We start from the raw sequence: 14,444 nt of genomic DNA on the forward strand, positions 1-14,444 counted from the left end.
GAAATGTTAAATTTACTCAGGCTCAAAATTTAAGAGAAAATTTTTATAAAATGTTTTATAGATGGCATCTGGATCCCAAGAAGTTGTCCAACATGTATCCTAATTTACAGTCTAAATGTTGGAGATGTGGTAGTTTAGAAGCTACCTATTTTCACATGTGGTGGACTTGTAGAAATATAAAAGCTTTTTGGATCAAAATTTGGTGGAACATACAAAAGATTTTTAAGAGAAAGATAAAGTTTTCTCCGCAATTGTTTTTATTGGGTATTGTTGTAGATTGTGATGTTAAAGAAACTAACTTGATGTTGAACATGATAACAGCAGCACGGTTACTGGTGGGACAATATTGGAAGAAGGATAGTTTGCCCACTATAGAAGAATGGGTGTTTAAAGTTTCGAATCTTGCAGAAATGTCTAAGATTTCTGCTTATTTGAAAGATCATTCACAGGAAAGATATATTTCAGTTTGGAGGAGATGGATAAATTATATTCAGAACAAATATGGGACTAAAAAGTTCCATTTAGCTTATGAGTAGATTTTAGTGGGATATTGTTATTGGTACTTTGTTTGTAGTTATGTTAAAGGGGAGTTAAAGCACATTATGAATTTGGTTAATTGTATATTATGCATAATTTTTATTTAGAATATGATTATTGTAACTATAATCCTGTATTTAGCTCTGGGAAGTGGGGGGAAGTGGGGGGGTTTGGGGTGGGAGGGATTTGGGGATATATTGTAAAATTTTGTTTTTGTAAAACTCTTTAATAAAAAAAGAGTTAAAGTGCAGTAGAATTTAATATCTTATTGTTGTTTGCATATTTTATATTATGTTTGTTTGTATTTTTATACCCTGTATTTAGCTCTGGGAAGTCGGGGAGGGGGGAGGGGAGGGGAGGGGAGAGTTGGGGAGGTTTGGGGAGAGAGGAGGGGGAGGGGAGGGGTTTTGTATTCAAAAATGTACTGTAAAACTTTTCAATTAAAAAAAAGAGAGAGACATCTTTAATCTAAAAAAATCTTACAGCTACATATGCTGTAGCTGTCACTTGGCTTCCAAGTGTAACCTGAGTTACTAGTTAAAGTTACTAGTCCAAATATGGTTTGGAATCTGGATATCTGTGAGACTGTCTGCTCCAGGTAGATTCTACCTGTCCAATCTGGTTTAAGACAGAAGATATATTATGAGATCCTGTCCAGAAAGAGAAACGATGGAGGGGCTTTCTGTAGAATGATCCCTTTTTTGGGGAATAGCTCCTCCTCCCCCTGTCTCGCCCAAAGCTAAGATGGACTCTTCCCGGATGCTATTTGGAGAACTGGTTAAAAGGCTTTGCTTTTCCACAAGACTTGGGGTGGAGTGGATTTATGATGTTTTTCTTAGTAAAGGAGAAAAGGATGCTATATAAATGCTAGTTACTTGGGGGATTTATTCATGTGCTAATTGTATCTGTGTGACATTACACAAACATAAACAAATGCACTTTAAAACAAACTAGAATTGAAATTACATAGAAGGCAAATCAATTAATTTCCCCAGTCCAATCAGTGTCAATTTTAATTAAATATCTTCCATTAATAACTATGTTCTCATTAGGCTTCTTTTTCTTATCTCATGATCCATATTCTTAGTTTTTTTTTTCTGTATTCAGCATACTTTTCCCTATCCTAAAAGTAGAGTTTTGATGGCATAAACATCTGTATATATATAGTAGTTACCACGAATATTATCCCGGACAAATAAAGAAATGGATCCCTCTCCCAAAACACATTAAGCACTAGATATCTAATGTGAAAGGGAAGACTCAGCCACCCTCTTTTCTTTTCTATGTGGGAAATTTTAATATTATATTCCACATTAGAAGGGGGAAAAAGATTCATCAGCATCAGGGATGTCTAACCTTGGCAACTGTAAGACCAATGGACTTCAACTCCCAGAATTCCTTAGCCAGCCAGTTGAAATCCAAAAGTCTTAAAGTTGCCAAAATTGGACACCCCTGCTCTACATGAGGTAAGCTTCATTTTTTTTCCTGTGGTAACTTCCCCTCCCCACACAATCGGGTACCAAAAGAAATGGCCAAATGTTCTTTCTTTCTTTATTTATTTAATCTTCAATCTGAAACATCTCTGGATGGAAGTTTCAGACACTTTTTGTGAATGTTTAGCCACAAGTAAATTAAAGAGCCAATGAAAAGCCCCATTCTCTCAAAAGCCTTCTTTTCCTTTTGTGCTACTTTTTAGATTGAAAGCCTGAGGACAGAGCAGGGGTCTTCAAACTTGGCCCATTTATGACTTGTGGACTTCAACTCCCAGAATTCCTCAGCTAGGCATGCTGGCTGAGGAATTCTGGGAGTTGAAGTCCGCAAGTCATAAAAGGGCCAAGTTTGAAGGGCCTATGGGATAGAGCCTACTTTGGTCTTTGATTCATTTGTCAGCCTGCATACTATTTTTTTTAAAAAAAGTAATGATCCCAATGATTAATGACAATTAGTGAAATGATACCTGTATTAATAACTCTAATTATTAACAATTACAGCAGTTCCTGGATAACCATGAAGAAAATATTGGTTTCCTCCGTGCCATTTCTGCAAGTTGTGTGGCTGCACAAAAATGTGGCCAAGACACACTGGATCTTCCATATACAAAAGATCAGTTGACTGAGGCACTAGTGGTGAGTGACAGCCAAATCCAACCAGACCCACCGAATCGCAGAAAGTAAGCTTTGGGTTTTCAAGGCAGAATTAACAGGGTTTAGCAGGCCTTGTTTGCAGAATTCAGATGTGTGCCACCAAATTGAGATCTGAGAGAAACAGCTGAACATTGCCTGGCTGTTCTTGTTCTGTACCAGCCTGCTACCGGCCCTGCAGAAAAGGCAACCCCTTTACAAACGGCAAGAGGCTGGAATTACGTCTGCCAAATTTATTACTACAAAAACAAACAAGACACGAACCAAGATACAGGAGCTTTGAAACACTATCCGAGCGGTTGCTTTCAGCAAACCAGCCCTCCCCACACATTCCCCTTATAAAGAGTTCAGGGCGTGGCTTCTCTCTGCCTCCTTCCGAGAAGCCCCATTGCCTTCCTCTGTTTACTCCTACTTGACTGCCTCCTGTGTCGGGTGTCCTTGAACAGGGCCAGCTGTGGGTCATCTTCATTCACACTGTCAGGCTCACACAGCTGGGTCTCCATGGTGACCAAGTGGGAGGGGCCTGCCTGAGGGCTATCATCAGCAAGATCTTCAACCCCCTCAGCAAGGTCTTCAACACCCCCCTCCTCCTCCTCTGAGTCGTCCGACCCAACTGCCGAACCCACAGGCTGACCCTGAATCACAACAGTTCTAATCAAGGAACAGTGGAAGTAAACAGAAGAGAAAAATGGAGGCAACCCATTAGCTGTAAACCATGGCAAGCTTCTTGGACCGGTGTGCCTTTGGCAAAATAGGATCCAAGCTGGCAAGGTAGATTAATAACCATTTATGCGTAAGTAAAAAAAAAGGTCTTTACAGATACAAGGTGAGGGACACCTTAAAAGAGAAATAATCACTTTATACACAGTTCAAACATATGAGTGTTCTTCAATTGGCTTGATGACTTCATTCGAGTCATCAAGCTTCTCGTGAGCATGTTCAGTAGCTATATACTGTATATATATATACCATGGAACAGTTCATAGCATCCCATGATAATCTTACCACGATGTTGTTAATGCCTAATTGCCTAGACAGGAGGGGTGTTTGCCATATTATGATGAGTTTTTAGGTTATTAAAGTTCAGCTATTTGCACAGACTTTGCATCTGGCTGGTCTGAACCGATTTTTATCAAAATCCATGTTCCACATGGGGAATTTGCTTAGAAACATTAATCAAAAGAGCTCCTTGTTACTGAAAACTATTTCTCAAAGAGGGCCCCTTTGCCTGCTCTCATCATTTCCCCTTCTGATGCTAAAGGGCAAAAGGGGGCTGGTGGCCCCCAGGGGGAGGGCCTTCTCTGTGGGCGCCCCGGCTCTGTGGAATCAACTGCCGGTTGAGCTCCGGATGGCACCGGATCTCCGCTCCTTCCGGCGCGGGTTAAAGACCCACTTATTCGAACAAGCTGGCCTGGCCTGATGGGGAGTCAATTTAGGGTTTTAACTATTTGTATATTCTTATTGTTTTATTTTGGGCATTAATTTAATTCTTTTTTAACTTTTGTATTTTTGTATTTTTATTATATGCCCTGTTCACCGCCCTGAGTCCTTTGGGAGAAGGGCGGTATAAAAATTTAATAAAACTAAACTAAACTAAACTAAATGAGCTCCTTTCGCCTCAAACCAGGCCACAAGACTATCCGCGGACAAGAAGCCTGACTGAGCAAATACACCTTGACATTTTTCCTCCGTCTCTTTCAGATGGTGATGGAGACATTGCCCAGCCATTCAGTCCCCTCTTTCGTTCTCTCCTGTTCTATGCTTGCTGTCTACAACCTGAGGTAGCTGCTATCTACCAAAAAAATACCTTTGGGCTGATTCTACAGCTGGGGGCTTGTTTCTTTAGAAAGCCAAGTGGTAGCTCCAGTTAGCAGCATTTGTGACCCTCTTCATTTTAGGAACAAACTTGGTTGCTCAATGTCAGACATACATATTCCACTGCACGCTGTTCTTCTCTTCAGTACTGCCTATAGACCAGTGATGGCAAACCTTTAAGAGACCGAGTGCCCAAAAACTGTCCTGCCCCCTGGCTTGCCCCTACCCCACCCCCTGGCCCACAAGCTCTTCCCCTACTCCGCCTCCCAGCCCACCTGCCCCACTCCAGCCCTGCCCCATCTGCCCGCAGGGCCACCCACCACGGACCACCGCAGAGCGCCTAGATGCTGCAGCGCCATGGCAGCTACACCCTCTGCCTGCGCCCCGCAGCATCATCTGTGCACAATGGGGTGTGAGGGTGGAGTGTTGTCCCTGTTGCCCAGCTGTCATGTGCTTGGCTGTGCTGGCTGAGGAATTCTGGGAGTTGAAGTTCACAAGTCATAAAAGGGCCAGGTTTGAGGACCCCTGTCTTACAATGATTCCCCTTCCTTTCCATTTCATATCCTGATCTAGCTCTTGCTCTACCAACAACAGGCACGCACACATGGAAGGGGGGTGTTATCTATTATTTCTATTAAATAAGGCATATGGACCCTGTTTTCCATTGCATAACCTGTGCTTTCTCTCTTTATTTTACCAGCAAAATGAAGCCCCCTCTTGCTTCTGAGCTAGAAACAGGTATTCTGCGATTGGCTCTCCATGGTATATTCAGCATGGAAACACAAACAACCGACATTCATAGTGTGGTAATTTGGGATTAAACTTTGCTGGTCTGGGGGCAAATATGTTGTGCTTTTTAAAGTTGTCACTGAATGATGTCTGATACTGAGGATAGTAAGAGAGTAGTAGATGCTATCTTCTTTTCCTAAGTTCACATATTTTATCCAAGCATGTATTTATGTGCGTGGAATCGTGTGTGCATAAAACACACAAACCAATGGACAATAATATTTCATGTATCCAATGAAATTGTTGTGATTCTGTGCCAGCCTGTGATCCCGGCAGCTGAGTCCAGGGAATCAGAGGAGGAAGAGGAGGTGGGGCTTGGGGAGCCATCAGAGTCGGAGGAAGGCTCTGATGAGTTACCAGACTTACAAAATGAGGAAGAACCTGGCCCCTTCACTTGTGGTCAAGCTGAAAGCCAGCTGGGCTGGGAGGCAGAGTCAGACTCAGAGGAAGCACAGCTGGAAGACCGCAGTGACACTCAGAAACGTAGACAGGTCACATGAGTAAATCAAAGGGAGGCAATGGGGCGACTTCAGGGGAGAAGGAGAAAGCAGTGAGAAGCCACACATTGAGGGCTGCGTAACAAAAAGGGAATATGTGGGCAGGGCTGGTTGCTGGAGGCAACCCTTTGCAAAGAACTTCTGTGTCAAGAGATGATGGTCTGTTTATTTTACCAATGAGTTATTTCCTGTTGGCTCCTGCTCTGTTTTGTTTGTGGACAAGGTCTGTAACTTTAATAAAGGGGGTTTATTTATCCAGTCTACTGCTAAATTAGGGGTTGCCTTGTGAAGTAACAAAGACGTAGTAGACTGGGACAGAACAGAAATGAGATGCATAAGTCCATGAGAACTTATGCCACAATAAATTTACTTCTCTTGAGATAGCTGGTTTATAATAAGTTAGAAAATTCCATCATGAGAGGACAGCCTGCAAAATTTTCTTCCCTTTACAGGCACTCTACAGATCATCCTTCGATACCATGGATATTATGCTGAAGGGCCTGCTCTCCGAGACACCTACCATCAACCATCTCCTATTTATATTAGAGGTGAGAGGCTAAAGAGAAGATGGCGGTGGGGTTCTCTTGAGGTTAGTATGAGAGGGAGAGGTTGAAATGGAACTTAATGTATCTTAACACGTACAACCTGGAGCCTGTACTTTTCTTCAGGGTCCCTGAAATTTCTTCAGTGACCTCTAGATATTTAAAGGGGCAGGTCACTATTTCCAATATATTGTTTTAGAGTTGCAAACAAATTCTCAGGAATGAAAAAGATACCTCAAGTCTTTTCACCTCATAAACCCTCAACAAGCCCACCCCTTATTTTGGGCTGTTTTTCCCCTACTTTAAAGGTTTCAATTGTCCCACCTTTGAATTTTGATCCTGTCCACTTTTGACATTGCAGCATCACTGGCCTAATCTAAAGCAGTCAGTAACCAGTAGCAAAATTAAAAATAAAAATAAATGTTCAAAATCAAGAAATGGAGCAATAAGTAATAAGACTCTTGGGTGGCCATAAATATCAATAAAAATTGAATATTTGCTGGATGAAAACAGGATAAGCCAATCTTTTTCTGACTTCCAACTTCCTTTCACAGCACGTCAATTTCTGGATTCGTTCACAAGACCCTCAAGAGAGGTTCAGAGCCATTAATTGCAGCATCTCCTTGCTTCGCCATGTTAACGAGCAATCAAATTTTGAGGTAGGTGATGACCGCAGTTGATTTGGACTTTGAAATACTAAGCATATTAAAAGAATGCACCCATCACCTTTTTCCTGCTTGTGAAACTTTGACCCTAACTAAACTTAAAACTCACAGGGAACTTCCCTTTTGAGAAAAAAAAATAGTTTTCCCATTGGATTACATGTAGGAAAAGAAAAGCCACAAGTTGAAAGGTTTTTCTATGGCATTAAGAGATCATATTAGTCAGGAGTTTTAAGAGTTGAAATTCAACCCTTACGATGTCCACCAGTTTGAGGGAAGCTGTTCTTTGTAGTGTTGCAGTGTTCCAAGAAGATTATAACTGAGGATAGACCTCTTCATAATTTTCTTTTGTCTACTTCTCCACTGGATGCTTGTTGACATTCCAAACTGAATAATTCCTTTGAAATGTTTTTTATTATTATTATTGGAGGCATACCTAATACTCCTGTCCCTTCTTTTCTCCATAGCAACCTCATGAAGTAGGTTAGATTGAGGGAAAGTAACTGCCCAAAATCACCAGTTGGCTTTCAGGCCTAAGGACTCACGTTCTCCTGGATTCTAAGCCAACACCTATACTATACCAATCAGATTCTCTTTCTTAAACTAGATCTCTTTTCCAGACTGAGCAATGAATTGCTTTGCATTGCCACTCTTGAAGGGAATCAATGTTTTCTGTTGCATCTGCACAATCGTACACAAGTACAGTGAAAGCTTGTAAGATTTTGGTGCTGTTGCGCAAGACCTTGGGAGTTTTTACTTTTTTTCAAGATGTAAGTGATGGGGTAGAGGGTGGATTTCGGGCTATTTAGGTCTTACAGCCATCATCCCTTCCAAAATGCAGTATCTTTTCGGATAGTTTCTTATTCCAGAGGGCTACTTCACGCACGTGCAGAGGTCCTTCCTTAGCTGAAGATCACTTAGAGATTTATTTATTTTTAAAATGAAATGAAGAGCTAACACAAAATGTGAAGAAAAGACCCCTTCTCTTTTCCTTCCTTTCTTCCTCCCTAGAAATCTGGGGAACTATCTGGTTTGGGACACCAGGTAGCACAATTTGCAGTTTGCATCACAGATTCAGTGGAAGAGGTGAGCTACCAAGCCAGAGACGCCATTAGCTGCCTTTACCAGCTCCTCCTGAATCACATGGGTAAGTGAAGCCTGGTTAGGAGCCAATGAGCCATCCCCAAGAGCTCAGCTACTGTATTACCTTCTTTAAAATCTGTCTCACCCCAGGACAGCAGAAACTCCCAAGCTGGGAGGGAGGAGAATGAAAAACTTTCAAGAGGCTCACGAGGATGCGAAACCTCTAAAGAAATCACAGGATCTAAAAAAAAACCAAAAACAAAACACTGAACGATACCATGACGATCTAATGGACTGGGAAAATCAGTTGAGGTGTATGTGTGGCGGGGGAGGGGGGGGCTGATGAAAAGGAAGAAAAGAAAGGCTACCAATCCTGGTGAGGTACAGCTGGAAAACCAGGGCTGGGCCAAGGGGGGGGGGTAGGAAATCCCACAGCAGACTGCAGGGAAGATGGTGGCGGAGATCTCCTGCCTGTTTTTTCCCCCCACACCTTTTAAACAGTGGGTGGATTTAGCACATATCCTGAAAGGGGAGGCAAGGGGAGGTATAGGATAATGATGGAAAAATTGGGAGTGACAGTGGTGAGTAATGCTAGGAATTTTACTCCAGCAACAGCTGAAGGGCCACAGTCTGACTGTCCCTCTTGCAGCGCATTTTTCAAAGCCTGTTGTCAAGTTTCCAACGTATGGGCTTTTCAAGTGACTCTGAGGCATTGTTTGCAGTACCTTAAAAGTCCTTTATTAGCCTAATACACCGGCAAATGCTTGCTCGAAGGAAGCTGGAATCTGAAATCTCCGCCCCTTGCACAATATAATTAAACACAATTCTCCACCTTTCTAATTTTGTCATTAATCATATTCTCCAATTAATTTAAAGAATCAGCTTCCCTTCTGTTAGAAGAACCGCCAAAGTCTTATCTTCTTTAGAGAGACAAATGGCCTTCAGAGTGCATTCCTACTCTTCCCTCCCACCAATTTTAAACTAAAACAATACACAAGTCTTAAAGCAATACACAAGTTTAACATATGAAATAGCTACTTCTTCATCTCATGTCAAGCAATAACATTCAATGTTAGCAGCATTGACACCTGTGTTTCTACAGACTGCAGGACTAGCTGTCGATCATCTGAACTCGAGTGGCCCAGTCTTTTCTGAAATCTATGTGAGGAGAGAGGACAAATGTTTCTCGTCTCCCCATAGCTGCATTTTTAGAAACTCTGATGCTAATGCTGAAACTGAGTTCATCTCTCACACACTCTCCTCCTTGGTTCTCCTTGTTGTACAGGTCCCAGACAGCAAACATCCTACGGTAGCACTTACAGTACTTCGTATCTTTCATACTGTATTCATTTTTCTTCCAGAAAAGTGACTCAGTTAGCAAAAAAAAAAAAAAATCAGCAGCCAAAAGGAAAGCTGCCCTGGTGTAGTATCATTTGTCTTCCTTTTTATTTATTTAAAAATGAAGCCTCCTCTGGACGTCGGGCCTTACTTTTACATAAATAAGAAATGGGATATATTCCTCCCCCCCCCATGACCCACTTGCAGAATTGTTTCTCTAGTCTGGCTTCATATGACAGCCAGAATTAGATGGAAATGTTTCAGAGACGTGTCCCCTTGGAAGAAAATTTCAGTTCCAAGTCCAGGCGTGATACAAAAAGGTCCAGAAAGCTAGCCCGTCATACAATTGCAAAGGCTCATCCTGCAGGGTGAAATGGGAATTAGGCCTCTGGTGTCTCCTTTTTCAGGACTGAGCACAACAGAGGCGGGAGAATTGTGGTGCCAGGAAACAGAAGACAAGAAAATGTTGGCTTATCTTGATGCCTGCAGGGTGGGTGAGGTAAGACCAGCTTTCTTTGATGATGTGAAATATCCCAATAGGCCAAGAACAATCATGCACATCCTTTGTATGGGAGCAATCCTGCTACTCATTAATCTGCCTTATATAGGTTTGTCTATGGGGGTCTTCTCAATAACACATTGTGAGAAGCAGCCTAGAAGCATTGTATGTATGTATGTATGTATGTATGTATGTATGTATGTATGTATTTATTTATTTATTTATTTATTTATTTATTTATTTAATTTGTATACTGTCCTATTCCCGTAGGACTCAGGGCGGTTTACAGGGCAGTTAAAACCATAAAATACAAAAATTAAAATCAATTAAAACAATTAATTAAATTCAAGCCTCAAGTAAATCTAAAACCCAATTAAAATTAAAAACCCCGCAGTCTGGGCCAAACAGCTCAAAGAGCCAAGTTTTCAGGTCCCGGCGAAATGAGCGAAGGTCGGGGGCAGTCCTAAGTTCCGTAGGTAGTTTTTTTTTTATTACATTTATATCCCGCCCTTCTCCGAAGACTCAGGGCGGCTTACAAGCTTAGCAGTAGTTGGTTCCATAGGGCAGGCGCACCCACAGAGAACGCCCTTCCCCTGAGAATAACCCGTCAGCATTCATTAACCGGCGGTACCCTGAGAAGGCCCTCCCTGTGGGAGCGCACAGGACGATGGGAAGATGATGCCGGCAGCAGGTGTTCCCTTAGATAGTCTGGACCCAAGCCATTTCCCCCCCCCCAAATACCTTGCAATAAACTAACATGCCTTAAGAGTTAGTAAACAGGTGCCTAACCCTCATAAGGCATGTTAGTTCATTGCAAGTATTGGGGGGTTGGGGGTGTGTGTGGATACCATGCTTCTAGGTTGCTGATCAGGGCATTGCCTTTTCTGAAAAGCATACATGTTAACTACAGGGAAACAGCTATCCTGGACAGCAATGGGGATGCCCTTTAGCCCCAATGCTTGCCTGTTCAGTCCATCTCCCAAAGCAGCCATTATACTACATCTAATGATAGGGCTAGTCCTGGTGAAAGGTGGGTGCATCAGTGAAAATGTCTTTTTACTCTTTGGTAGTAGTAATGGATCATTTTGCCATGTTTATTAAGTGATGCCATCATCCATGACAGTAACCTCTGTATTCTCTGAAACATGAAAAGAATTATACTTTGATTTGAACTGGTAATATTGAAAGTATCACTTAGAGAAAGGAAACTGGCTACCTTGGGTTCCCGAAATTATATTTTCCCTTTCTGGACAGAAGATATAAGATCAAAAAGATGCCCACCATCCGCTTAAAAATGTATATTGCCATCATCCAAAATAGAGAAGTTTCAGAAAGAATAATGAGGAAAAGAATATTATGGCTATCTTCATGTCTCTTCTCAACTACTTACCAAGGACACATTTTAGTTATTTATGTGAATCCCGCCTTTATTATTTTTACAAACAAGCCAAGGTGATGAACATCTCCAATTCCTTCCTCCTCCTATTTTCCCCACAACAACCCTGTGAGGTAGGTCGGGCTAAGAGAGAGAGAGAGAGAGAGAGAGAGAGAGAGAGAGAGAGAGAGAGAGAGAGAGACCGGCACGGCTGACTTTCATGGCTAAGGCAGGATTTGAACCCATCTTCTGCTTTCTAGCCTGGTGCTTTAACCATTAGAAAAAACTGGCTATAAATGTCCAGATTTGAGGATATCAGCTGACTCTGAAAAATTTGGTTTTATACAGCAAAAAGTTGCAAATTACTTTCAGGTAGTTGGGAAATTTTTTTTTTTACATTCTCTGGTTTTAGTTGGAATTCTAAGTTATGTGGAACAGAAGCACATTCTCAGGTGTGACAGGCATCACAATTAACTCTGGGTGCTAAAACGTCATTAAACAATTACAGTTTTTAAATCATGTTATGTGGCCCACCTATGTGTGTGTGTACTGCAACCCTCAACCTTGGCCCTTGGGCGAAAGGAAGTTATATACACCTGTCCTAAATAGACAGTAGTGTTTTAAATTTCCACTGCAGCTTTTTAAAACAAACCCGTTGAATAACACTCCTACCATTCTTGGATAGTAACATGACCGCTTGTTGTTTCCAGCTGTTCAGGAACATCTTCACAGAGGGTCAAAAGAGAGCTTTTCTGCAGACCTCCTTGCTGGCCATGTATGATCCCTTGATGAGGATAAGTCAGGCTGGAATCCTTCTAGTCTATTCCCTCTTGGGGAAGACAGCAGAATTAATGCGGGAATCGGTAAGCTACTTGATTTGATTTATACATGAGGAAGCCTCAGGGCCTCATTCCTCAGCCCAGTAAAAATAGGCATTGCATGAAATCACTCCTGGTGGAATAGAGAGTCTCATACGGAAGTCAAATGGTAGCATTGCAAATATTTTAGGCTCCCTAAGGAGTTGCAGGCATTTACAACAAGCCAATAAAATAACCAAATCTATCTATATAAGGGCAGTACACCCAAAAGGCCAAGCAAAGTGCAACAAAACAGCACTCGACTTTTTGAATTATCCAGAAATCTTAATCAGATGGAAAACTGAATGAGGGAAGGGAAGGGAAGGACTATTGGTTGATATTGAAACTAGGCAGGCATTCAGCCCCGTAAGGGGAGGCAACCTGACGCCCTCCAGATTTCTTGTGCTGTACTATAATTCTCATTAGTCAGCATGGCCAGTGGTCAAGAATTAAAGGAGTTTCAGTCTAAAACTAGAATCTTATTTTTAAGGAACTTGTAAGAGGAAACCATGAGCTATCTGATTCTGCCAATACAGAGACAGGAAGGAAGGAAGGAAGGAAGGAAGGAAGGAAGGAAGGAAGGAAGGAAGGAAGGAAGGCAAAGGAAGGAGGGAGGGAGGGAAGGAAGGAAGGAAGGAATTAGATGGGAAAGAAGGAAGGAAGGAAGGAAGGAAGGAAGGAAGGAAGGCAAGCAAAGGAAGGAGGGAGGGAGGGAAGGAAGGAAGGAGGGAGGGAAGGAAGGAAGGAAGGAAGGAAGGAGGGAGGGAGGGAGGGAGGGAAGGAAGGAAGGAAGGAAGGAATTAATTAGATGGGAAAGAAGGAAGGAAGGAAGGAATTAGATGGGAAAGAAGGAAGGAAGGAAGGAAGGAAGGAAGGAAGGAAGGAAGGGAGGGAGGGAGGGAGGAAGGAAGGAAGGAAAGCAAAGGAAGGAAGGAGGGAAGGAAGGAATTAATTAGATGGGAAAGAAGGAAGGAAGGAAGGAAGGAAGGAAGGAAGGCAAGCAAAGGAAGGAGGGAGGGAGGGAAGGAAGGAAGGAGGGAGGGAAGGAAGGAAGGAAGGAATTAATTAGATGGGAAAGAAGGAAGGAAGGAAGGAAGGAAGGAAGGAAGGAAGGAAGGAAGGAAGGAAAGCAAAGGAAGGAAGGAAGGAAGGAAGGAAGGAAGGAAGGAAGGAAGGAAGGAAAGCAAAGGAAGGAAGGAAGGAAGGAATCCTGGAAGGAAGGAAGAAGACGGGAAGGAAGAAATGCAAAGGAGGGAGGGAGGGAGGGAGGGAGGGAGGAAGGATCATTGAGCCTCTGCTGGACATAATGATATAGTTCCCAATAGTGCCGCTATTCCTACTAAAAATATTTTTGAAAATATAAAATTGGCTGTTACTCTCAGTCCTCAGAAAAGGGCAACCTTTCCTTTGTGCCATTATTCTCTATTATGACAAACAGAGCAAAACCAAAACCGGTCCTTTTTAAATGAGCACACCTGGAACTAGCTATTGTACTTAAGTTTTTAAAAGAAGTGCAGATGGGAAAATTTCGTAGCAATTGTAGAAAATGTTAGCAGCAATGATTCAATAATAATAATGAAAAAGGGCAGAGTTAAATATGCAAGAAACCTGGGGCAGGAGTGGGGCAGGAGTGGAGCAAGACCAAGAGTCCAGCACTTGACCAAAAAGCCTTGTTCCCTTGCTCTAGATACAGAGAATCTGTAGACGTATACAGAAATAGATAGGTATTATTATAGCCAATGAAGGCAAAGGGGGAAAAAGCGATGGCACCCGTCCTTGCCTCACAACATCTCATCCTTTGTTTTGGGGTTGGGCTTCCGCTCCCCGCATCTTCCAGGCAGAAGACGTGGAGAAGGAGATCTACAAGCAACTTCACAAGCTTCGGATTCTCCGAGAGGTCCCTGAAGCTTTGCAAAGCTTTCTCCCAAATTAAGGTAATGCTGCTGGCCAAGCGGCAGGGCTATGGCACAAGCTTTTCAAGCAGAAGATCCCACCAAGGTCAGACGGGAAAGGTCTGGATCAACTCTTCTTTATTGGTATATTAGATCATTTTGCACTCAGTCAACAGGGTTTTGAGTTAGATAACTTCTACCTTCCATTCCGTAGCTGTCCTATTTTATTACTTATCTTATGAAAAGAGAGCTGCTGTTACTTTAAAACAGGGGTCTTCAAACTTGGCCCTTTTATGTCTTGTGGACTTCAACTCCCAGAATTCCTCAGCCAGGCATGCTGGCTGAGGAATTCTGGGAGTTGAAGTCCACAAGTCATAAAAGGGCCAAGTTTGAAGACCCCTGCTTTAAAATATCCAA

At 42.3% G+C, this 14,444-nt stretch overlaps 1 protein-coding gene across 1 annotated transcript; it reads left to right on the forward strand.

The window, feature by feature from the left end:
* Nucleotides 1-6,205: 6,205 nt before the first annotated feature.
* LOC310634948 (maestro heat-like repeat family member 5) lies at nucleotides 6,206-14,068 on the forward strand (the record flags this gene model as incomplete). The annotated part of the gene is made up of 6 exons (XM_083353484.1): nucleotides 6,206-6,327; nucleotides 6,876-6,980; nucleotides 7,995-8,130; nucleotides 9,812-9,903; nucleotides 11,989-12,141; nucleotides 13,973-14,068. The coding sequence occupies exons 1-6, from the start codon at nucleotides 6,259-6,261 to the stop codon at nucleotides 14,066-14,068; spliced, it is 651 nt and encodes a 216-aa protein (XP_083209610.1). The 5' UTR covers nucleotides 6,206-6,258.
* Between the last annotated feature and the right edge of the window lie 376 nt (nucleotides 14,069-14,444).

This window comes from Vipera ursinii (genome assembly GCF_947247035.1).
Source record: "Vipera ursinii genome assembly, chromosome: 2".
In the NCBI taxonomy this organism is placed as follows: domain Eukaryota; kingdom Metazoa; phylum Chordata; class Lepidosauria; order Squamata; family Viperidae; genus Vipera; species Vipera ursinii.